Here is a 25833-nt window from a genome sequence, read left to right as displayed (position 1 = left end):
ATCTCGGCCACCTACCCCTACCCCGTACCCTGTGCTCCTGGCCCATCTGGCCTTGCAGCCCACTTTCTCCTCACCCCCGCGCCCGAAGGCACTCCTCCAGGGCTACCAAGTTCCAAGGTAGAGTAGGGCTCAAAGCAAGCCATCCCGGGTCAGCTTAGGGAAGCTCTCCCCAGTTTCGCCAATCGTGGAGAGGGGTTGCCCTGGGACCCCTGCAGGTGACAAGAATGACTCAGCAGGGTCCCGGCCTGGGACGGAGACAAGAACGCCGGGGTAGGGACAAAATTCTCTGCAGTTGGAGAGGTCGCAAATCATTTTAAAGACCCAAATACGCGAACAAACGAAAATGTAATTCAAGTCAACTTCGGGCCGTTGGCGGCCTGTGCCAGCACAGGCCGCAGGTTTAGCCTAACAGGGAGGCTCGGCGGCTACAGCAGTCGAAAACGCCCGCGGCCTCTGTAAAAGATTCCTTTCGCCTCCAACGAACCCCACCTCCACTCGACCGGGCCCCAGGAAAAGTCAGTCGGCTGGAAAGGAAACCTTTCAGGGTGCACAGAATTGCATGCCCGTGATTATCGGGGAGACTTTGAGGGCACAGTAATCTCTCGAGACTAGAAACCATTTTCCTCTCTCGCTGTGAGATTTTGCTTGGCTAAGCGGTGGCAGTCTCCCTACCCCCTCCCACCCCAACGCTTCGGCCTCTGCAAGCAGCCACGCCCCGTGGCCTCGGGGCTCGCGGCCCCCGCGCGGCTCGCACGCCGCGCCCCCATCCGCCCCACCCCCGCGCGCCCCCATCCGCCCCCGCGCCGGGCCCTGGGAGCGCTGGGCGAGTCCTCGCGCCTGCGCTTCGCCAACTTCCTGCCGCGGAACGCCCCGCCCACCCCCAGAAGCCCGCCTCCAAACGCCGCGTGAACCCGCCTGCCGCACCTCATTGGTCAAAACCATGGAGCCGTTGGCTCCCAGGCCCGCCTCTCCACCGCCTCTCACTTTTCCCAGGGCGGATGCGCCTGCGCTCAGCTGCCTGGGCGGGCTGGGAGGCGCGGGTTGAAAAGTCTCGTTCCAAGTTTGGAGAGAGAGAGAAGAGCGCCTCAGACCTCGGTACCCGCGAGCGGGGAGGAGGCAGGAGAGAAGGACGCAGCGTCTGGGGAGCACCCAGGCTGTAAGACGGAGCTCGCGCTTCGAGAGCTAGAAGTGGACGCGCCTGGGCGAGGCAGGAACGCCTGTGGTTGGGCTGCTGTTGGCTAGCGAGGGGAGTCCGAGGCGGCGGCGAGGGGCGAACGACCCGACGCAAGATGGCGAGTAAAGAGAGTAAGAGGCCCTGCGGGGCGGCGCGCGCCGGGACCGCGGGGGGCGGCGGGCGCGCGAGGCCGCGGCACGCGCCGGCGAAAGGCGCGAATTGGCGTGAGGAGCAGGGGGCGGGGCCGGGCGCGAGGCTAGGCGCGCGCCTCGAGGGGCCTACGCTGGACGGGACCGCGGCGCGGAGGGCTCTGAGCACTTCCGGAGCCGGGCGCGGGGCCGCGGGTTGGGCCCCCTTCCCTCCCCCGCCCCCCAACTCCCCTCCCCCCTCCGGCGGCGGCGCTCCCTCCGGCGCCCTTGGCTCTCGGGCGGAGGCGGCCTCCACCGCCGGAAAGCGGGCACCGCAGCTCCTTCCACGCGCGCGCGTCGATCGCTTCAGGGTCGCGGCCCTTGTCCGGGGGATTCTGGAACACGCCGGCCTATGGCTGCTGACGCGGGCTTCGTGGGAGCGGAGGCCGCTCCTGGTGGGGGATGGAGGGAGCGGGCCGAGGGGTTTCTGCTACACGTGGATTCGGCTCCCCGGGTGGGTCGTGGAGCCCCTGTACGTACGAGTCGTCATCTTAGAACAGGTGCGAACAGCTGTAACTGGCAAAACAGAATCGTTGTCCGTGTAATTACTCAATTCTGTACACACAAGCGGTATTGACTTCTAGGTGCAAAAAATAAGCTTCCTGGTGTTAATAAATATTTTCTCCGCGTTCTGGAAGAGCAGTTAGTTTGCGTCCAAATTAGATGTAAAGCTAAAGAGTAGGTTAGGTGTGGCCATCTCGAGGTGACCTCCAGTATCTGTGTACAGATTCTGACTTCGATTTCTCTCAGCCGCTTAATTGTATGGGCTTTCTCCAAATTTCAGTGTTTGAAGATACTGTGGAGGAGCGTGTCATCAATGAAGAATATAAAATCTGGAAGAAGAATACGCCGTTTCTGTATGACCTGGTTATGACCCATGCTCTTCAGTGGCCGAGTCTTACCGTTCAGTGGCTTCCTGAAGTGACTAAGTAAGGGTTTCTGGCAACTTTTACTTTGCGTAAATTTAGCTATTGTCCTGAATTTCCAAGTTTCAGCATTTTACACATAGAACATGAGCGTGTAATCAATTTAGCCCTTGGATGAACTGGCAGGTGGTTTTTATTCTCAAAACTTAAGTGATTTGTGGGATGATTTCTGACATGTAAGCGTGGGTGTAAAAGGGGATAAAGAATGTGTGCGTTTAATGATATTTGTAGAAAACACCTAACATATTTGATGTTTCTTGGGTTTCAATACAGAGCAGCATTTTGGGGGGCCCTAGACTAATGGATTTCTTTAAAACTTTATTGAAAAATAGAATATTTACAGGAAAAGTGCACAAATCGTAAGCATACGGCTTGATGGATTTTTACAAAGCGAGCACACTCATGTAATCAGCCCCCAATATGAATAGGTTTTAATGGACAAAGGGGAAAAGAATTTAGCAACAGTTCACTGAAGAAAAGAGGTTATTGGCTAATAGCGTGGAAAACACTTTGAGGTTGTTGTTGGTCTTCGTAAGAGTGTTCTTTTCGGCTGTTTCTTAAATTTCTCTGGTAATAAGTGCTGTCATTATTGAACATTTAGAATAGGGTATGGTCCATGTGAAGAGTTTTGTGTCCTGCTAATTTGGTTTAATACTCAGAAGAGTACTGTGATTTTATCCTCCTTGTACTGTGGTGGAAACTGGGATAGAGCTAAGTAACATCCCCAAGATCACACAACTGGTAAGTGGTGAAGTGGGATTCTGAGCCCAATCTGGGTGCCCCAGAGTTGAGGTAACTCCTGTACTAGACTACCTTTCTCATATGCTTGCACTTTTTCTAGTAGGAATTTGGCCATGAACTTTAAAACTATTCAATTTAGGTAATGTGAGTATATGACTTAATGAGGATTGACGACACTAGTCTATGAAGGGGATTTTGTGACAAGTTACGAAAATACGAGCAAGTTAATTGTATTTAATTTTTTTAAGTTTATTTTGAGAGAGGGGGGAAAAAACATGAGTGGGGGAGGGGCAGAGAGAGAAAACTCCAAAGCAGGCTCCACACCATCAGCACAGAGCCCAGTGCAGGGCTGGAACCCACGAAACTGTTAGACCATGAGCCGAGCCGAAATCAAGAGTCTGACACTCCACCGACTGAGACACTGAGGCACTTCAAGACCCAGTTAATCTTATAAGATAAAATAAAGGTCAGACTCCCAAACATTGTCCTACATACAGGTAGGGGCTTCCATTGGGGTTCCCAAAAATCGCAGTGTAAATATACAGATGTGGGAAGAGTAGCCAAGAAATAAATAATGGAGACTTCTAAGCATTGACATAACACTTTTGAGCATCAAATACCTGAAGGTATTCAGGTTCTCCTTTAGAGTACCATGTACATTTGACTCTGTATTTCTGTTAAGTAAATTAAAAACTTTAACAGCTTAACTTATATTGTCTTGGATCTTTCTGACCTACCTGAACAGTAGAAAACAGCGGGGGTGGGTGAGACTGTAAGGTTAGAGACCTGAGTTTGAATCCTGCCCCCTACTTCTCAGTACCCAAGTTAGGGCAGGTTGGTCAATATCCATTCCCAAGTCGTCTGATGTGTAAATGGAGGTGCTCTAGGTTCTGACTGCCTGTATTTGAGGGCATTAAATGAGATTAGGCACTGTTAAAGTGCTGGCACAGAGTAAGTACACAGTAAGTGGTGACTGATGCTGATTTTCCCACCCCATTGTTGAGAAATAATTTATTAAAGTGTAGTAACTTTCTCCATTTGGATTTCAGTGCAAAGTGCTTACTCGAGTCTTTTAAAAAATATTATCTGTGATATGTTTTGTGTAACAATTTAAAAAATGATCTCTATGTTCTTAGCCCAGATAACTGCTTTTTTTTTAAGATTTTTATTTTCTTGGGGTTTTTTATAATATAGTTTGGGGGGAGGGGCAGAGAGAGAATATCAAGCAGGCTCTGGGACTTCAGCACAGGCTCTCTGCTTCAGCACAGAGCCTGATGTGGAGCTCCCTCCCACCAGCTGTGAGATCACGATCTGAGCCAAAATCAAGAGTCAGACGCTTAACGAACTGAGCCACCCAGGTGCCCCAAGATTTTTAAGTAATCTCTACACCCAATGTGAGGCTCGAACTTACAACTCCAAGATCGAGAGTTGCATGTCCCACTGACTAAGCCAGCTAGGCATCCTCCCAGATACTGCTTGCATATGAACACTTAGGAACAGAACAGAAAATAAATTATGTATTCCATGGTATTCTTTGCATTACAAAGAAGTGGGGTCTGGTTGTGGGGTGTGCAGTGGCTCTGGGAATGCAAGAAAATGCCAGCCAGCCTGCCTACATTCTTGGATGTTGAGGATAGCTATGTGGTGCTTTGCAGGATTCTGTTTGGGTATAAGGGAATGTGACTATGTTTTGTTACTATATGGAACAGTGGAAATATTGGCTGCTCTTACTGCCTGGGTCTTTGAGGAACTAGACTCTGGTCAACCTCATAAGGCCTGCCTTCTACCTACATACTCCCCAGTAACTACTTGTACTTTCTAAGCTATTGTCCTTAAACTGAGTTCATTAGTTGTCCACATAGTGGATTTGCCTTGTAAAAATTTTCATTTAGGTATTTTTAAGAAATAATTTTAGGGGCGCCTGGGTGGCTCAGTTGGTCGGGCGTCCAACTTCAGCTCAGGTCATGATCTCAGTCTGTGGGTTTGAACCCCGCGTCGGGCTCTGTGCTGACAGCTCAGAGCCTGGAGCCTGCTTCAGATTATGTGTCTCCCTCTCCCTTTGCCCCTCCCCTGCTCATGCTCTGTCTCTTTCTGTCTCAAAAGTAAATAAAAACATTAAAAAATTTTTAATAAAAGAAAATAATTTTATTCTGTATCTTTTATTCTTTTTATTTTTTTTAAAATATTTACTTATTTTGAGACAGAGGGGGAGACACAGAATCTGAAGCAGGCTCCAGGCTCCAAGCTGTCAGCACAGAGCCTGACGCAGGCCTTGAACTCAAGAACCGCGAGATCATGCCCTGAGCTGAAGTCGGACACTTAACCGACTGAGCCACCCAGGCACCTCTAACCCATATCTTTTATTAGATAATTTCTTAAACATATTGAGACTAACTTAAGTCTTTACCTAAAACACTTTGTAATCATTCAAATTCAGATGGTACGAAGTGCATAGAGTAAAAAAAAATAAATCCCCTTTCCATGTCCCCTATTCTCTTGGTCTCATTACCCAGAGCAGAGACCATCATTTTTTTTTTTAACTCTTCCTGCCAGAATAAAATACATTACACATATCTCCCCTCCATCTTTTTTATAAATTTTAAAAAATGTTTTTATTTATTTTTGAGACACAGAGACAGAGCATGAGCAGGGGAGGGGCAGAGAGAGAGAGAGAGAGAGAGAGAGAGGGAGACACAGAATCTGAAGCTGGCTCCAGGCTCTGAGCTGTCAGCACAGAGCCCGAACTCGCAGACTGTGAGATGACCTGAGCTGAAGTTGGACGCTTAACCTACTGAGCCACCCAGGTGCCCCTCCCCTCCATCTTTTTTTATGTAGCAAGTTATTCACTTGACTTTTCAATTGGTGGTTTACATGGGAGACTTTTTCCTATCAGCATGCTTAAATATACTCCTGGGTTTTGGTGGGTTTTTTAAGTTTGTTTATTTTTGAGACAGGGAGTGAGAGCCTGTGGGGGGTAGAGAGAATCCCAAGCAGGCTCCGCATTGACAGCACGAGGAACCGAATGAGGGGCTTGAACCCACAAAACCGGGAGATCATGACCTGAGCCGAAATCAAGAGTCTGACACCTAACTGACCACCCAGGCTCCCCAGTACACTCTCTTGTTTTAAGGCCTCCACAGAATTCCATTTATGGATATACTATAATTTATGTCACCAGTGCCTTATTGATGGATATTTAGGTTGTTGTCAGTCTTTTGCCGCTAAGACAGTGCTCCTGAGAATAATAACCTTGTGACAATCTGTTATTGTTAGAGAAATTTCTTAGCAGTGAAGTCAAAGTGATCAAAAGATGCTGACGCTGCAGAAGGACAAGGTCTTTTAACATTAGTGCTTCTGTGGCTTTAGGTGCCTCCAGCATTGGAAGGAAACCTTGTAATATTGATTGGTTCAGGAAAATAGGTTTGTATTTTAATGATGAAGATGAAAGGATTTACAGGAAAAAAGGAAAATCCTTATATGGTTATAGTGTTAGGGAAAATCCAAATTGAATTTAGAGTCGAGGAATTTTCCAGGTCCTGCATTCCATGTTGGGACCGTGCTCCTTAGAACCTGTTATTTCTGTTTAACCCTATGAAAAGTGACTTCCTTTTATGTCAGCCTTAACATTGCTCTGTGGTGCCTCCTTTCTCCCAAGCATTTCCATTTCTTTTCAAATGGTTCTACTGAGATATGTTGAAGTTCCCTTTTGTTTTGAATTAGTATTCCCTGTACAGAACAGATTTCATTTTGTCTAAGTCCTCCTAAAGTACAGTTGCTTTGAGTCTATTTTCTAGGTATGTTTTCTTTTTTCATTTAAACTTAAGTGGGTGAGTGCTCCCATGCATTGCCTCTCCCTCCCCATGTAAGTTCACCTAAGATGGAACTATCTTTTTTGATAGCCATATGCTGTTCTTAGGCACTGAGCATACATCAACTAAGACTCCTGTCTTTTTTCAAACAACCTGTTATTGCTTAACCATGGTTGCTTTGTTCTGGTTTTGGAGTTGTATATGTATTTATTGTTCTTTTTTATTTTAAGCCAAATCTTAGTAAAATCTCACCATTTTAAAATTAAAATTTTTTTTAATGTTTATTTTTGAGAGAGAGAGAGAAAGAGAGAGACAGTGTGAGCGGGGGAGGGGCAGAGAGGCACAGAATCCAAAGTAGGCTCCAGGCTCTGAGCTGTCAGCGCAGGGACAGACATGGGGCTCCAACTCAAACTGTGAGATAATGACCTGAGCTGAAGTCGGACACCTAACTGAGCCACCCGGGTGCCCCTCGCCGTGTATTTTTTAAGTTATTACTAAATTACATTCATAGAAGCAACACTCACACCTCTTTTAAAAACCACTAAATCCTTTCAACAACTAAAATTTAGGAACAAACATAAATAGCCTAACTTGTCTAGTGTTGGGGCCCAGAGCCGTACGTCTTGGCCCTCCAACATTAAGCACCGTGAATGTCAATAAAGCGTTTTCTCATCATGCCATTTGCCCTCATAACCTGTTTTTTAGGTGAAGACACTGAGGTCCACAGGAAGTTGTGATGTAAGGAATTGCATATAGCTAATTTTAGTTTGATTCAGGATTTAAACCCAGTTTTTTGGACTCGATGCTTAAACTTAACATTCTATCTTGTCTCTTACTGGAAAATTAGGAATATCTAATGTACTAAGTTGGAAGATATTTTTTAAGTGAGAAGTCATGATTATGGGTATGGAGATTGGTAATGGATTGCATTTGTTAGTAACTGGTTTCCTGTAGGATTAGTGTGACTTATTTTCTTTCCTAAACAGACCGGAAGGAAAGGATTATGCCCTTCATTGGCTAGTGCTGGGGACTCACACATCTGATGAGCAGAATCATCTTGTGGTTGCTCGAGTCCATATTCCGAACGATGATGCACAGTTTGATGCTTCCCACTGTGACAGTGAGAAGGGTGGTAGGTATACCATATATTCTATTGGTGTCTGAGGGAGTGTGCCTTTTTCTAGTTATATGTTATTACAGTTTTCTACTAATCTCTTTTGGCTCAGCAGTTTAACTTTTAGGACTTTATCGCATAGAACTACTTGCTCACATGTGCACAAAGATTTCATGATATAACATTATTTGTAAGATGGAAAAATTAGGATCAATTTAGCAACCCAGATGTTAGTTCATAGGAAATTGGTTAAACACATTATGGTATGTTTGAAATACTGTGCAGCAATTGTTAAGAATGAGGTAAATATGAAATTTTACATAGACTCACAAAGAATGAGGCAAGTCTATATGCTCTTGATGGAAAGATGTCCAAGATAAATCGAGTAACTTCTGTGTGATTATAGTACCAATTTTGGTAAAAGGAATAATATGTGTTGCGTGTGCATAGGAAAAAGCAGGCATACATACCAGACAGTGACAGTGGTTTTTCTGGAAGCTATTGACTTCCTTTTTTACCCTGTCAAACCTATATTCCCTTGATTTGGTATTCCCACCATCACCCAAGTTTGGTCATTGTGCTAGAGGGACTCACAATACTCCATAGCAAATTATACTCATGGCTAAAATTTGTTACAGTAAAGAATACAGAGGAGAAGCAACAGGAAAAAGATACGCATCAGGGAGTCTGGGGAGGTCTGGCACAAGTCTCGTCCAGGACCGCACACGATGTACTTTCTCTCTGGCAGCAGACGACAAGGACATGTGCGGAATCTCTCTCTCCTGCCCAGAGAAACCCATTTGAGTGTCTGGATGTGAGGCTGGGGTGGGGGGCGGTTCACAGGCACATCCTGCTGGCAGCCAGTTAAGACAGCTGAAACTCAGGACCCCAGTAATGAAACCAGGTGCATATCGTCAATCTTGATGTTTGTGCATAGCGACCCTGACAAACTGGTACAGCATGGTCTGTTGCTCCAGGTGTACACCACAGAACCATCAGTCCATCAGTAACGGAAAGAACATTCTGAGGTCTGTGTTCCCAGGACTCGGCCAGGGGTCATTCATGGTCCCAGTGTCCCTCAGAGCGGCGAGGGCTCAGCAGCCAGACCTGCTGGGTTAGTGCTTTCTGCACAGCCCTAAAAGGTTTCATCTTGACATTTTAAGGAATTTGCTTTAATTTTTTTCTTATTGAAAATAAAATATTTTATAGCTAAAGTCTTGCCACCCCATACCCCTTTCCTGACCTGCTTTCCTTGAAGACTTTATCACTGTGTCCTGAAAATCAGTGTGCCATTTTTAACTGTTATTACTCATACAGTAGTAAATATGAAGGGTTTTTTACAGGTTGTTTTATGTGATAATGTGTGTGTGTACCATGTAGATGCCTGTCTCCTTTGAACTGCTGTTTGATGTTCCACTGTGATTAAACCTTACTTCATTCATTGTTCAACTGGGGGCAGTTGGATTACGTGTATGTGGTATTTTGCATTTACAAATGGTGCTTCGGTGAACATCCTTGCCATGTCTCCTTATACACATGTGGGAAGATTTATCTAGTGGAGTGGAATTGCTGAGTCGTATGGTGTATTCACTGTCCACTTAAAATAGTAGAAAACTATCTTCCAAAATGATTTACTCCATTTGTCACTCCCATAATTCACAGTCCGTTTCCCTACAACTTTATGCGTTATTTCTGTAAATATTGTTATAATCAGAAATTTTTAGTGGCTTTTAATCCTGAAGTATGTGTTTATTGGACCCTTGGCTTAAGAATTAGTCCCTCTGCACAACCTATGGATATATGAAGTTACTGAAGTCACTTGTTCAGTATATTCTAACAAGTGACTGAAGTAATTCAGTTAATACCTCTTTCTGTTTTCAGTTACAGTATTTTGTAATGGATACTATTATTAAAATAGTGGGTTTTTTTTTTTCAAATTTTTGAGTTTGAGAAAACAAAGCCCTGTGTTCGAAGTAAATCTTACCTAGAAATCCATTTTTTTTTTTTTAAAGAGGAGAGCTGTTCAGGTTGTAATAAGTAAAGGAATTGGGGGACTTGAGTGTCTTTATATAGAAGTGTTAGAGCTGTTAGAGTCCACAAAGGGAGGGGGATTGGGTGGTGGGTTGAAAATCAAAGTTGGGGCAGGTTTGGAGCAGTGTCAGGATCAGGAGGGGTGGTCTTTGCTAGGGAACATTTCTCCCATTGACATGATGGAAAGGGAAGTGCTGAGAGGGAAGGAGGTGATTGTATATGGTTGTGTGGGAGTAGCTCTGGGGAATGAGAGATGATTTTCAGCCACACGGAGTAGTAAGCTCTGTTTGCCACGGAGAAGAATGGCTGAACACCGATACTAAACCATGGGAGCCAGTGTTCATTAAGCATTCCCATATAGCAAGAGCTGGCTGAAACTGAGAAATGGTTTGCTGCTTTTGGTTTGTTTCCTCCAGGCCCTGGCCAGACTGTTTTACTTGTTACCTCCCTGGCTCCATTAGGCATTTGAGTTGTGATTCCCTAACCCGAGACACAGGGTGAACAAAAAAGGAATGGACAAAGAAGTAGCAATATAGGTCAGGAAGAAATGATACAGTTATAATGAGCCTCCCAACGTTTTAAGTGTCAGCAACTATTCAAGTTTTTAATCTATGGGCACAAAAAAGAAAATGTCCTCATTTGTCCTTATCTGCTTAGATGTTCTCTACTTGTATTCTTTCTGCTATCATCTTGCTGCTTTCTCAGAGGTTCTTCTACTTTTTATGTGACTTTGTTACTTTTCCAAGCCTTTTTAATAACTACTCAACACTATAGTCTTATGCACACGCCAGATAGGTTAGCCCCCTCGTTTTAGCTTTGGCACTCCACTAGCAGTTGAATTAGGTGTGCTGGTGGAGCCAGCATATTTGTGTCTTAGAGTTGAGTTGGGGGTTAGCTAGTATGGATTTCTGATTTTAGGAATAATTACATCCTCTTCACAACTGAAAGAGGCCAGTTTTTAATTATTCTAAATCCAAGGTGAAACTTAACTTGCAGAAAATAGTGTTATCATTTTCCATTCCAAATGGGCTTTGAGAATAAATTAATTTCAAGTGGCAACTGAACCCCTCTTTTTGTGTTCTCTGGTTATGTTGTATTCTGTTAAAATCTGTTGGGTGTATTAAACTAAATGGTGAATTTTAATCGTAAGTGTATGTTTATTTCTTTCTTCTCACATTAGAATTTGGTGGCTTTGGTTCTGTAACAGGAAAAATTGAATGTGAAATTAAAATTAACCATGAAGGAGAAGTAAACCGTGCTCGTTACATGCCGCAGAATCCTCACATCATTGCTACAAAAACACCATCTTCTGATGTGCTGGTTTTTGACTATACAAAGCACCCTGCTAAGCCAGGTATGTAGTAATGAAATCAGGCCATTGCTCCAACATTTTTGAAACTAGTGTACTCTATGGTTTTTAAAGGTTTAAACATTTTGGGAGTCTATTAACCGTCCTCAAAATTCAGTTGATTGAACAGAAGGACCTCCCGGCAGGTTATGCTCCTGGCTAGGGTTTATCACCGCAGAAGATACAGAGCAAAAAGCAGGAAGAAAAGATACATATCAGGCAGAGTCCAGAGAGGTCAGGCGCAGGCTTCTGAGTCCTTCCCCACCAGGGCCATACGGAACGTGCTTTTTCTCTAGCAGCAGACCACAGGGGCACGTGATAAATGTCTCTGCTCAGGGAATCCTGTTTGAGTCTCCGGATCTGGCGTTTTTTATAGAGGTCTGGTCACATAGGCACATCCTGCTCTGACCTGCCATGCTGAGGGAAACTCAGGACCCTAGCAGTGAAGCCAGGTACATCATGAATCGCCAAACAATCCTGCAAGTCTTGACAAGCTGCTACCGCATGCCTCACTGCCCTGGGCGTACACAACCTCATGTCAGTGATGACGATTTTTGTGAGGGTCACATTCCTAGGGGGTGGCTAAGGGTCAGTCATGGTTGCGGGCTACCCTGGATACGTGCAAGGGCTGAGCAACCAGACCTGCCGTGTTAACTCTTTCCTCACAAGAAAGTTGTAAACAATTTGATCCATGGGAGGGTTGCTGCCACTCACATTTGAGGGAACAGCTGTAGTTTTCAGGGGTTTGTGTCGGAGCTAGTACTAGGTTTTGCAAAGGAACTAGTCAGTCATTTTATGGTCATGAGTCTTGGTTTGCATTGAGTATTTGCAATGAAGCACAGAACTGCTTTTCAGGGTGGCTGGGGGTCAGACCAAGTCCTAAGTCGTCATTCATATGTGGTGTTTTCCAGGCATTATAATGAACGTTACAGCTCATTCAGTGAGGAATGAAAATCGCTTTTACTAGTTCTGATAAACAGAAAATCACTTAGTAGTTAACGTGTTTCTTTTTCTCTTTAGACCCAAGTGGAGAATGTAATCCCGATCTTCGGTTAAGAGGCCACCAAAAGGAAGGCTATGGTCTTTCCTGGAATTCTAATTTGAGTGGACATCTCCTGAGTGCATCAGACGACCATGTGAGAAACTTACTCTTCCCAATCTCCTGTCCTTAAAGACTGTCAGGGAGAGTTCTGCACTGCAGGAGGTGTTCTAAGATAGTGCTGCTGATTATTGTGATAACATTTTTACAGGATTTAGAGCAATGGTTATCATATCGCCCTGGTGGAGCCTTGGGATTCCACAGAGCTCTTTTGAAGCAGCTTTAGACTAGAAGGAAGGTGGGCAAAAGGTGTCCCATTATTTAAAAGTATATCTAATGGAAACAATGAAGTGTGAGACCTGACAAATAGAAATTACATTGGAAAAACTTTTTTATATAAGAGTACATTTCACTGGGTTTTCGTATATTCACAAAGCTGTGCAATCTTCACTACTAACTCAAACATTTTCATCGAATGTCACAAAAAGAAACTCTTGACCCATTAAGTAGTCACTCCCCACTTCCCCAGCTCCTGCCAACCACTAATTTACTTTCTCTATAGAGTTGTCTATTTTTTCATTTTTATAATTTTTTAAATGTGTATTTATTTTTGAGAGAGAGCGTGAACACGGGAGAGGCAGAGAGAGAGAGAGGGAGACACAGAATCCAAAGCAGGCTCCAGGCTCCAAGCTGTCAGCACAGAGCCTGATGGAGGGCAGGGCTCGAACTCCCAAACCTCGAGATCATGACCTTGAGCCGAAGTCAGACACTTAACTGAATGAGCCACCCAGGCACCCCTAGAGTTGTCTATTCTTGGTAATTCATATAAATGGAATATGTGCTTTTTTTTCTGTCTGGTTTCTTTTTTTTTAGCATAAGTTTTTCAAGGTTGATCCATGTTGAAGTATAGGTCAGTACGTCACTCCTTTTCATGGCTGAACAACCAGTTCATCGGTTGATGGACATTTGGGTTGTTTCTACTTTGGGCTTTGTTTTTTTTGTTTGTTTGTTTGTTTTGCTTTGCTTTGGGGCTATTTTGAATGATGTTGGCTGTGAACGTTTTTGTACAAGTTTTTGTGTGGATGTAGGTTTTCATTACCTAGGGGTGGAAATACTGGGTCATATGGTAATTCTGTGTTTAACTTTTTGAAAAACTGCCAAGCTTTCCCACGGCAGCTGCATCACTTCACATTCCTACCAGCAGTGTGTACCCCAGGGTTCCAGTTTCTTCACATCTTCCTCAGCACTTGTTATTGTCTCTTTTTTCTTAGAGCCATCCTTGTTGGTGTGAAGTGGTATCTCCTTGTGGTTTTGATTTATACTTCTCTGATGGCTAATGATTTTGAGTATCTTTTTATGTTTTTATTGGCTATTTATAGATCTTCTTTGGAAAAGTATTCAAATTCCTTGTCAAATTTTAAATTTTGTGGTTTTGTTTCATTTCGTTTTGTTTTTTTTTATTAGAGAGCACAAGCAGGGTAGGGGCAGGGAGAGAGAGGGGGAGACCCAGAATCTGAAGCAGGCTCCAGGCTCCAAGCTGTCAGTGCAGAGCCTGACGCGGGACTCGAACCCACAGAATGTGAGATCATGACCTGAGCTGAAATTGGACGCTCAACTGAGTCACCCCATGCCCCTTAAATTTCGGGTTTTTTCTTTTAGTGAGTTGTCAGAATTGTTTTTATTCTGGATACCAGTCCTTTATCAGATGAGATTTGAAAAGATTTTCTCCCACTCTGTGGCTTGTCTTTTCACTTTTTTGGTGATGTCCTCCAAAGCACAGAAATAATTTTGAGTCCAGTTTAGTTTTTATTTTTGTTACTTGTGCTTTTGGTATCCTAAGAAACCATTACATATAATCCAACATCACAAAGATTTACATCTATGTTTTCTTCTAAGAATTGCATACTTTTAGATCTTGCGTATAGGTGGGTCCTTTATCCATTTTGAGTTTAGTTTTGTGTGTGGGGTAGGAGTTCATGTTCCTTTTCTGCATGTGATTATCCTGTTTTTCTGGCACTGTTTGTTGAGGAGACTACTATTTACCTATTGAGTTGTCTTGGCATCCTTCGTACAAGTATCTTAAAGGTACCACACAAATGCAAAGTGATCCTGTTATTATTGTAGATCAGTGTTTGTAGCATTCTTTTTTTAAATTTTTTTTAAATGTTTATTTTTGAGAGAGAGCACATGAGAGGCAGAGGGGCAGAAAGAGAAGGAAACACAGAATCTGAAGCAGGCTTCAGGCTCTGAGCTGTCAGCACAGAGCCCGACATGGGGCTCAAACTCACAGACCGCGAGATCATGATCTGAGCCGAAGTCGGTGGCTTAACCGACTGAGCCACCCAGGCGCCCCCAGTGTTTGTAGCATTCTTGCCACCTGCAGCTCCATACATTCCTTCATGGAACCCATACTGTAAGCAAAATGTGTTTGCTATGACTGCCCCCAGAGTTGAGAGTAGACTTCCGGAGCTTTTGAAATCTTTTATAACTTGGCCACAGGTTCTTTGCCTTCTTCCTTAGTATATCCTCCTGCCTAGAACAGGACCTGTCACATCACAGACCTTCTTTATGTTTCTACTGGTCACAATTTCTGTTGATGTTTTTCTAAATATTTAAGGCAGATAATTGGCCCAGTCAAGATTCTTTAGCTGCAGGCAATTGAAACCACCTCTGGCTGATGGCAGACAGAAGAGGAATTTATCAGAAGGACATTGGGCAGGGTAGCTCACAGAATTGCTGTAATGGCTAGAAAATGGTCCAGAACAGAGAGGAGAGGTCAGATCCACAACTCAGAGATCAGGCTGGTAGATGTTATACTCCACTCCCTCTTCCCCACGCTTGCAGTCCTGACAACAGATTTCCCTGTTGATGGTCACAGTTCAAAATCCTTGTCAGACTGCTGGAGCCGACATCATGTCCCAGTCACAAGGGAGGCTGGGAAGCAAGGTCTCCCTTAGTTCTCCAAAGGGAGGCTTTCCTCCTCTTCCCTCAAAGTGGGTGTGATAGAGTCTCCAAAACAGGGAGGATGGGTTATACTCAGTAACTTAATTACTAGTGCCTTTTGAAGACACTAGGCTGGGAGTTGCTAGTCATAATAAAAGCTGACATTTCCCAAGGGCTCTGCATGTGCCAGGCATCTTGCTAATCTTCCCAGGATCCTTCCGAAGTGAGCAGGGGAGGATGGCAAGAGCTCTGCATGTTCCTTTCTCTTCATTGCTTGTAAATTTTGCATCTGAGTGTGTGCGTATCAACAAAGGCTAAGGTGTGTGTATTATGTAAAACTACTTTTTTGTTCATGGGTAAATAGCTGCTACTGGGAAATAGCTTTGTTGCTGAAACTCAGATAAGAAAGTGATTTTTTTAAACTTTTTTTAATGTTTATTTTTAATGTTTAATTTTTTTTTAACATTCATTTTTTTGAGGGAGACCACGCAAGCGGGGGAGGAGCAGAGACAGACTGAGACACAGAATCTGAAGCAGTCTCCCGGTTCTGCGCTGTCAGCACAGAGCCTCATGCGGGGCTGGAACCCACAAATCGTGAGATCATGACCTGAGTCGAAGTCGGATGCTTAACCGACTGAGCCACCCAGGCGCCTCCTCGAAAGTGATTTTAAAAGAGATGAATCCCATGGCGTGCCTGGGTGGCTCAGTCAGTTAAGCGGCTGACTTTGGTTCAGGTCATGATCTCGCGGTCCGTGAGTTTTAGCCCCACGTCGGGCTCTGTGCTGACAGCTCAGAGCCTGGAGCCTGTTTCTGATTCTGTGTCTCCCTCTCTCTGACCCTCCCCCGTTCATGCTCTGTTTCTCTCTGTCTCAAAAATAAATAAACGTTAAAAAAAAAAAACAAACTAAAAAAAAAGATGAATCCCATACCAATGTCAGTGGTATTACTGCAAATATACCTTAGTGGACTTACCTTTGTCTTAAATTGTTTGGATGATAATCATTGCCCTATATAGCTTACAATGTTTTTTTCATAAACAGTATGTCTTTCCTCTTTGTGATGGTTGTCAATAGAAGACTCCACTCCCAGAGCCTGCTGATCTGTGATCTTTGAGGCCTGTGGCCTCTCCTTGGGTTCTGCTGATATTTTGAGGAGTACACTGTGGGGATCTGTTTGCAGGCCCTAAGGTTTGGCCCCTCAAAGTAGCCTAGTTGGGGTTTCTGGGCTATCCACCTGTCTCACTTTCTAATGTGCTGTAGTGGTTTCTGCTGTGAAGTGAGACTTAGCCTCTTTGCTTTTTTAAGAGGCATGTTTTAGTTTTAATTCCCAGTCTCCCAACCTTGCTTGAATTTTTAGGATGTGAATTTCTGTTCAGTAGATATGGAATGTTGGGCTCTCAGTGTTGCATTGTGTAATCTAGATGAATTTTAGACACTTGACTTTTAGATACTTGACTGTATCTAGATGGAAACTCGAATGTGATTGTCTCTTGTTGCCATCATGCTCGGTTTCCCCGTCCCTGTTACCATTTCCTTTCCTTGCCCCTGCATCTCAGATCATAGAAGCTATACTACAACCATACACTCTTCTGTTTCTGAAGCTTTACTTTTATTTACATTTCCTCTGCCTTGTGTTTATTTCTACCTCTTATATAGTTAAATAGTTTTCTTAAAGTTTATTTAAATAATCTCTACACCCAGCGTGGGGCTCGAACTCATGACCCTGAGATCAAGAGTCACATGTTCTTCCAATGGAGCCAGCCAGGCGCCTATAGTTAAATAATTTTTTAACGAAGGTTATTTGTTTTTTCCTTCCTTTAGACTGTCTGTCTGTGGGATATAAATGCAGGACCAAAGGAAGGCAAGATTGTGGACGCTAAAGCCATCTTTACTGGCCACTCAGCTGTCGTAGAGGATGTGGCCTGGCATCTGCTACACGAGTCATTATTTGGATCTGTTGCTGATGATCAGAAACTTATGATGTAAGGTGGAAGGTTCAGTGGGGTCTTCGTATATGGTCCTGTATGAGACCATCAGTGATTCTGGTGGCCTGTGGTTTGATTTTTTTTTTTTTTTAAGCTTTATACTGGCGTTAAAAACTTTAGTGAGGTAGAATTGACATACAAGAAGCCATATAATAGCTGTTTTTGCATAGAAGTTACTGTGCTATATGAATGAACATAATTTTTATTTGAAAAAAGTGTAAATGTGAAGAAACGTGCTTGGTAGCGTAGTGGTAAATATCAAAATTGGGAGTCAAGGTGACTTTGAAGGTGAGCGCTAAGAATGATTGCATCAGGTCACAGCCACAGGGCTGCGCTCAGTCACCTGTCATGTGTTTTATCTCGTAAACTAATATCTGAGGCTAATATGGCCAGATAGTAAAATTTGACAAGGCTAGGTTGTAGGAATCAAATTATTACATCATTCTCTAGAGTAGTTGGCGTATGCTTGAAATAGTTGGTAATTAAGACAGGAATCTAATCGACACGAAACCAGGAATGATAGCCTTAGTTTATTTTCCGTAGGTTTAGAATATGTCCTTTAGTGGCTTGAAGTCCAATGGCAGCTCTGTATGTGGTTGGGGTGTCTCTAAAGGGGCGAGCATAGCGGAGATAGGGTGGTGTGGAGCAGTGTGGACCTGGAAACGAGTGTGAGCGTGTGACAAGCTGGGGAGGGTCGGGTGGCTTCCTCTTGTGCTGTGTGCCTCGTACCTTTGTGTTGTAGATGGGACACCAGGTCCAATACCACCTCCAAGCCGAGCCACCTCGTGGACGCTCACACTGCCGAGGTCAACTGTCTGTCGTTCAATCCCTACAGCGAGTTCATTCTCGCAACTGGCTCTGCGGATAAGGTTTCTAAGTTTTTGTATATTTGGTGTTTATGGACCCAGTTGCCTTGTTCTATAATCAGATACTCTAAAATTCTTCTGTGAAGTGGAGAAATGAATTCCTTTTCATTTATTTTTTCTTCAGACTGTAGCTTTATGGGATCTGCGTAATTTAAAATTAAAACTCCATACCTTTGAATCTCATAAAGATGAAATTTTCCAGGTATGTGACAGTTTTCTGGTGTCTCTGTCATGTTTTTACTAACTTTTGGATGGGGGCTATTTAAAATTTTTTTGCTTTTATAGCAGACATGGTATGTATATATATTTTTAAGTTCCTCTTCTAGGTTAACTAGTGGGAAGTACCTTGGAGCTCTGTGAGATTATTACTTTAGAAGTAGAAAAGATCTTGCAAAACAGGATCAGTTTAAAAATTGAAACCCAAGGATTCTTCAGTTAAGGTGTCCAGTGTGGGTGGGTCCTCTAGTGAAAAAAACAAAACAAAACCTTGTATGTGGTTTCAAATGGAGATTTGGATAGGCTTAAGATGCACTTCATTGAAAAGTTTACAAGATTCTGGGATGGTTATGGGGCCGAATAAGTTTATGGGGATTTCTAGCTGAGGTCCCCTGTATTGGGAAGTGTGGTCCTTCTCGGGGGGCAGGCTAGGGAGATGGGCCATTTAAGAGCACTTGAAAGGCTAGGACAAGGAAGGAGGGCCGCAGGCCACAGAGAGTATTGCAGAACAGGACTTGGGAAAATCTCGAGGATTAGAAACTATCCACAAATGTAGGAACAGATGATTCTTTACACTTCCAAATCTGTATTACTTAGGTCCACTGGTCTCCACATAACGAAACTATTCTGGCTTCAAGTGGTACTGATCGCCGCCTGAACGTGTGGGATTTAAGGTAACTCAAAATCTGGTGAAGAGAAACTGCAGGAGTATGTTAATCTGGCAGATGATGTAATAACTAGAGAGTAGTTTGCTAACCCCGGTTTAATAAGCCAAATATATTAAAGCAACTTTCATGTACCTTCCTTAAGAGTCTTTCTTCTGTGAAATAGAAATGAATCAGCAAATGGACTGCAAACTAGATTGAGAAGATCAGTTTTTTTTCTGTTGATATTCAGGCATGAAGTTGGGGGGAGTGTGTGGTTTTAATATCCAGATAATTGTGTTGTGGACACTCTTGCTGTAGAAAGGGGGTGTGGATGCTAGCTGAGAAGATCAGTTTTTTTTCTGTTGATATTCAGGCATGAAGCTGGGGGGAGTGTGTGGTTTTAATATCCAGATAATTGTGTTGTGGACACTCTTGCTGTAGAAAGGGGGTGTGGATGCTAGCTGTTCACGTCTCACTGGAGCTCACGTGATGCCTGCACTCCTAGAGTGTTTTTACCGCTTGCTCTTCGGTGCTTTCATTGGTTCATTTGGAAGAGCTGAGCTCCCCCTGTGGGCTGTGTAACTGCTGGGGATACACTTGGGAACGGGATAAGCGCAGCCCATGCTGTGAGAGAGCTTGTGTTCTTCTGGGACTCAGTATTTTATAGTTTCTTCCAATTTTATTGTATTTATTTTAAATTCTTCTGAGAGAGATAAAGAGCGAGCGGGGGAGGGGCAGAGAGATGGGGGAGAGAGAATCCCAAGCAGGCTCTGTGCTGTCAGCGCAGAGATCGTGACGTGAGCCGAGATCAACAGTTGGACTCTCAACTGAGCCACCCAGCCTCTAGTTTCTCCCAGTGTTTAAAGTCCCTTGATTTTTGAGTAGCTATTCGAAGAATTTCAGATTCCTTTATTTTTTTTGTCTGAACCTTTAGACCCATTAATAAAGGTGTTCAGTTATATATATTTCTAAGATGTCATTATCCTAAGTTTAAATCATTAAATTACCAAAAGATAACTTGTTTTCTATCTTCATTTAAATGTATTGCTTTGAAGTGGACTAAGTTTTTAGTTTATTAAAACTAAGGCCACCTTAATTACAGAGACAGGCAGGTCCTTCAGTGTAGAGGACATAAACACTGTGGAATACAGTGCTCGTATTCTAAACATCTGATGTTCTGTGTTCATGTGCAGCAAACTCTGGCCATGATAGAATCTTGGAAATGTAGACGATCTTTAAAGCAGATATTTGACTATGTTCAGTTTTATTTGAAAACAATTTTAGTAGTAAAATTAGAAACTTAAAACTAGTGGTTGTATGGAGTGATGCAGCTGAATTGTCCCTATAGGTGCCCGTAATAAATTTGCAGGCATTATAAAATTTCTTCTTAAAATTCTTTCATGACTTGCATACTGTTAAAATTACATTAGATAAAATCATGGATTAAAATGGTCAGCGTTAGGGACACCTGGGTGGCTCAGTCGGTTGAGCATCCGACTCTTGATTTCAGCTCGGGTCATGATTCTGGGGTCGGGAGATCGAGCCCCATATTGGGCTCTGCATTGTCAGCATGGAGCCTGCTTGGGATTCTCTCTCCTCTGTCTCTATCCCTTCCCTGTCCGTTCATTCTCTCTCTCTCTCTCTCTCTGTCTCTCTCTCTCTCTGTCTCTGTCTCTGTCTCTCTCTCTCTCAAACATTTAAAACAAAACAAAAAAGGTCAGTGTTAGCAATTGGTACTCCTGACTGGAGGATAAACAGAATTGTCTAGCAGTCCCATGTGTTTGGTTTGAGTTTAATGGGAAGAAAAAGAAAGTATCACTTGGAAGGTTGTGTATTTCGGCTGCTTTTTCAGCAGTTATTACTAGCTAAGTCCACGTTGGGGCTAGATACCAGGGCTGATATTTGGTGTGTAAAGAGATTTCACTGTTGGGCCTGCTGGCAAATTCTACAAATGGAATTTAAGAGAAGGAAAAAAAAAAACAGCCTTCCCTTGACTGATGTGTTGTTTCACCTTTTAAATCCAATGCAGTAAACAACCACGGTTAAGAATAATGAATTGTATTTATTTGAATATTGAATTGTAAATTAACTTTTACTAGCCATTTCATTGTGGGGTCTTCAGTTACGAACAGCTCTTAAATCATTTACAGGAAGTAAGCATCCCATCCTTCCACCAGTAATTAGTAGAGAAACTGTCATGGATACGGTATAGAAGTTGTTTCTAGCGTGTGTTTTAAGATGTGTTTTGTGGGCTGATGCTGGTTTTGCAAACATTCTTCGCATTACAAGAATTCCAATAACGAGAGCATTATATTCTTTCTTAATAGCAAAATTGGAGAAGAACAATCAGCAGAAGACGCAGAAGATGGGCCTCCAGAACTCCTGGTATATTTTGGCTTTGTTATGCAAGATGAAATGTTATGTGCAGATTGGACAATTTGTTATTGATCCATGTATCTGGAAAATAAGTCAGAACTTCAAGCGCTAGCTCTTGAAGATGATTTCAAATTGGAGGTCAATTGTGATTGGGTTTTGACATTTATTGAAACTAGTAAAGAGAGCACAGTAGGTTTTTACAAATGTTTCACTAAGAACCAGTTGGGTTCCTGGGAAATAGTGTAATTTCTCACTGATTCCCGATGGTAATATTTCTGAGGGTTTTTTTGGGGGTGTGGGCGGTAGGTATTGATACTCAGCAATACTTCCCACTATCTAACCATATAGACATGTTTTAGTGACCTGAGTTTTTGAGGTCCCTGCCCAGAAAATGAAGACATTCTCGATCTTGTTGGTGCCAACATGGTCTACCATCTCTCTCCTACTCCTAGTTGAATCACTTACATCTCCTTGGCCATTGGGAGGTTTCTGTGGTGTGTCTGTCTTGTCGGTCTTCGTCCTTTAAGTCCCTTTCCTACTAAGCATGGCCAGACTTCACAGTGGTTCGTCCTCGCTCTGAATCCACATTCGTTTCCACCAGTTACTTGGCACATGGTCACTCATTCCTCTGTAACGTGTTTTTAGTTCCTAGGCCAGTACTCAGTTTTAGTATACTTGTGCTTTGCCCACCACTTTTAAAAGAAGATGCTCACTAAACCTCCATGTTGCACGAACGTCCAAGATCCCCTTACTCCTTGTCCGATGTGTTCCCATGCCCACCAGCAATGGCAGAAAGTGGCAAAGGGGTATAAGGAGACTCTCACGTGCTAGCATGTTCTGTGTCCTGCTGATTAAAGGATAGCATTTCTTGATAAACTGTCGTCCTGGACAGATGATAGCACCTAAATGGTTTATTCTGTATTGAGTGGCTTAATCTAAAGTCTGTCTTGGGATGCATGGCTTCGTGGTTTTAAAGTATTTTCTAGCTGAGTCGTTGCTACAAGATGTTTTCGCCCAGCTGTTTGTACTTAATTTTGGTAAAACCTTCATTGAGATACAGTTCACCTATTTAAACTGTGTAATTCAATGGTTTTTAGTATGTTCACAGAATCGTACAACCATTGCCACAAATCAGTTTTAGATCGTTTCCCTTTCAAAAAGGAACTCTGTCCGCTCCCGGTCTGCTCCTTTCCTCAGCCCTTGGCAACCAGTGATCTACTCTGTGTCTCTAGATTTGCCTGTTCTGGACAATTCCTAGAAATGGAATATAACGTCTTTTGTGACTGATTCGTGCACTTAGTATGTTTTCAAGATTTCCAGCTATTTTTGGATACCCCTGTATCTTATGGTTCTAGAACAATTTTGTAGTTCTTGAGGAAATCACTAGGATTTTGCTCCTTTGACAAGAGAGCCTGAAATCAAGGGACATTTACTTGTGGTAAACTGGATACTATAATTTTAGTGTAACAGGATCTTGATTTGAGGACTCCTTCTGTATTCCAAGCCTGTGGTCTGAACATACTTTCTCTTATGTCCCCCTTAACGTGATTTTGAAAAGCTGTTTTTTTCCTATTGTTTTTAAACTGAAAAAATTATTAGGTAAAATAGTTACCTTGCTTGTAACCTAATTGTCAAACGAGTCAAATCAGACTTGGTCAGGAACTGTGACTTCTTTGTTCAAAATCGTGTATTCATACTGTCCTTGTGAGAATGGTTTCTTCTGATTCTTCTGAGGTAAGGAAAGCCCAGTACTCTCATGAGGCTGTGTCTTGTAGGAAGTGAGCTTCACTTCATAGCAAAGCTCTCTGCCTGGCTTTTCTGGGGCTTTGCTTTTAGAGCCACCCCCCACCCCCGCCCGGGGTGGTGGTGGTGGTGGTGGTTGTTCTTAATCCCCACCTTGAGTGATGCGCCATGGAAAGATTGAGGGTGGCTGGGAGGTGTGCCTTTCTTTTAGCAAGGGGAGAAGGGGCACCTGGGGGGGCCCTACAGAGAAGAACCAGGAGACTCCTCAGGTGGGCCAGTTTTAAGAATGTCTGTAATAGAACATTATGGAAATTTATTGCCTTAAATATTGGTACCTAACTACATACATTTGATAATGAGGCTGAATTAACGTTAAATGTATTAGGTATGGAAATGGCAGTGCGGTTGTGTAGGAAAATACCCTTACTTTTGGGTGATGTGGCGAATTATTTAGGGGTGGTTCAGCAGGTGTGTCTGTGTAGGGAAACACACGTGTTAACATTACTATTTGGGAAATGTAGGTGGAGGGTGTCCAGGCATTCACTGTTATGTTCTGTCACCTTTTCTGAGGGTTTGGAAATTTGCAAAGTAAGTGGAGGGTGGATTTACTAAGCCTGTTGTAAACCCCTCCCTCTAAACCTCCGTTGCAAGACTGATGCTCTGGAAACTTAAGATACGAAACAAAGGCTTTATTTTTCAACTCTTGTTAACAGTTTATTCATGGAGGACACACCGCCAAGATATCAGATTTTAGTTGGAACCCCAATGAACCTTGGGTCATTTGCTCGGTGTCTGAGGATAACATCATGCAGATATGGCAAATGGTGAGCTAAAATGTTTATTTTTCCTGAATGAAAAGGAGAAAAACTGTTTACTCAAAGTATTTCTATTATAAGTTGTGCATATCACACCAAATACAGAAAGGAAACAATCTTAAAAGACTTTTGTCCGTTTTAACAACAGTCTTTTAGTTCAGTTATGTACCTGTCAGGTCAGGAGAAACCCGTGTGTACCCCCCCCCCCCCCCCCCCCCACCACCACCACAGACGCACACAGCTGTGGACACGGCATCTGGTCGCTCTGCACGACCGTTGCCCACTTCACCTGGGCTCTTGGCATCACTGCTGGATGTCTGGTGTCTGCTGTGTCATCATAGGCAGCATTTGCACGGTACTGAGTGAGTTCTCTGGTGAGGAGTACTAAGTACCTGACCTTTCTAAGGCGCTGTTAACCAGCCAAATCTCTTCGGGGCTACTGCTTCATCCAAATGATGCTTGAAATACTTTTGGAAAACACTTGTTACGATAGGAATAAGCAGTACGTGGACAGCTAAGTACGTGGACAGCTAGGTATGGCCGTGCGGTTTACACACTGGTGAATAAGAACACCACCTCAGTGTGTCCTCATTAAAGTGTGGGAGGAAAACCTCTAACCTAAAAATTTCCAACACTGAAACCCATTGAGCGGCGAATCCTAAAGCGTAGACAGAATTATCTCATGCTGTTTTAGACAATTTTGTAAAAACCATGAGGCGTTTTTACCTATGCTTTTATTTGGTTGTCCTCTCCAGGCTGAAAATATTTACAATGACGAAGAGTCAGATGTCACAACATCGGAACTGGAGGGGCAAGGATCTTAAAACCCAAAGTACAAGAAACGTTTCTATTGAATGTAATGCTACACGAATGCTTGGTTTATCAAGCGCCAAAAAGGCATTGTATAGTAGGACATGTAAGTGGGATGGCATACGGCGTTCTTTACCTTCCGATTCTAGCACTTTCAAGTGAGCTATTGCGTACTGTATCATATTGTAGCTTTTAGGGAAGAAAGTTATGTTAAGAAAGAACATCACCGTTTTAAAATGCAAGTAGCAGGGTACTGCCTTTGATTCAACTATTTTAAGTCCTTGTTTTCTCAAACTAAGTGCTTGCTGTTCCCAGATATGCAAGAATAACTTTTACACTTTTTCCCTCCAACACTTGTTGATTGGCTTTGCAGAAATAAAGTTTTAAAATAAAGTCTGTTTTATTCTTTTAGAACCTGGGTAGGAGAGTATGTATGTGTGTGTCCGGTCTTGTGAGAAAGCTGGTACGTATGTGCCTTGAACTGACTTTCTCTCCAGGGTACGTGGACAATGTCCTACTGCAAAGGTAGGGAGAAGGTAGGTGTGTTCGTGGTCGATAGACTTGTAAACCCAGAACTACCCTGATCTTCCACGTCTCCCCACCCCCTCCCCCACAAAAGCTTGATTGCTTACACGGCAGGGGTCAGCAAAGCGGACGAACCCAGGTTCGCCCCCCTCCCCAACCTGTTAAGACTTGCCAGCTAGGAATGGTTTTTACACCTCATTTTTCTTAAATGTTTATTTTAGAGAGAGAGAGAGGGGGAGACGCAGAATCCGAAGCAGGCTCCAGGTTCCAAGCTGTCAGCACAGAGCCCGACATGGGGTCAAACCCACCAACCGTGAGATCATGACCTGAGCCGAAGTCGGACACTTAAGCAACTGGACCACCCAGCGCCCTACGCTTAATTTTACAAGGTTGTTTAAAAGAACGAAAATGGACTTTTACAAAGACTTTGTGGCCTGTTAAGTCTAAAATAATTACTAAGTCTAAAATAATTACTACACCTGACTTGTTTGCTGGCCCCTCTTATATCTGTATGTGCTTAAGTACTTTTTTGCTCGTC

The 25833-nt window shown here is 43.4% G+C and overlaps 1 protein-coding gene across 3 annotated transcripts; it reads left to right on the top strand.

Moving 5' to 3' along the window:
* The first annotated feature begins 988 nt into the window (after positions 1-988).
* On the top strand, positions 989-25163 carry RBBP7 (RB binding protein 7, chromatin remodeling factor). 3 transcript variants are annotated; one of them, XM_023249426.2, is made up of 12 exons: positions 989-1305; positions 2147-2291; positions 7825-7970; positions 11164-11337; positions 12352-12467; positions 17134-17294; positions 18040-18166; positions 18288-18365; positions 18977-19053; positions 21354-21411; positions 23859-23969; positions 24716-25163. In XM_023249426.2, the coding sequence occupies exons 1-12, from the start codon at positions 1290-1292 to the stop codon at positions 24782-24784; spliced, it is 1278 nt and encodes a 425-aa protein (XP_023105194.1). In that variant the 5' UTR covers positions 989-1289; the 3' UTR covers positions 24785-25163. The 3 variants fall into 3 exon arrangements, with proteins under 3 accessions (XP_023105194.1, XP_019679152.1, XP_011289921.2); XM_019823593.1 differs by lacking the exon at positions 989-1305 and adding an exon at positions 1700-1862 and having other exon boundaries at positions 11191-11337; XM_011291619.2 differs by lacking the exon at positions 989-1305 and adding an exon at positions 1700-1862.
* The last annotated feature ends 670 nt before the right edge of the window (positions 25164-25833 follow it).

This window comes from Felis catus, chromosome X, assembly GCF_018350175.1.
Source record: "Felis catus isolate Fca126 chromosome X, F.catus_Fca126_mat1.0, whole genome shotgun sequence".
Classification (NCBI taxonomy): Eukaryota; Metazoa; Chordata; class Mammalia; order Carnivora; family Felidae; genus Felis; species Felis catus.
The sequence above is the reverse complement of the archived record's forward strand: the minus strand, read 5'-3'. Positions and strand labels throughout refer to the sequence as shown.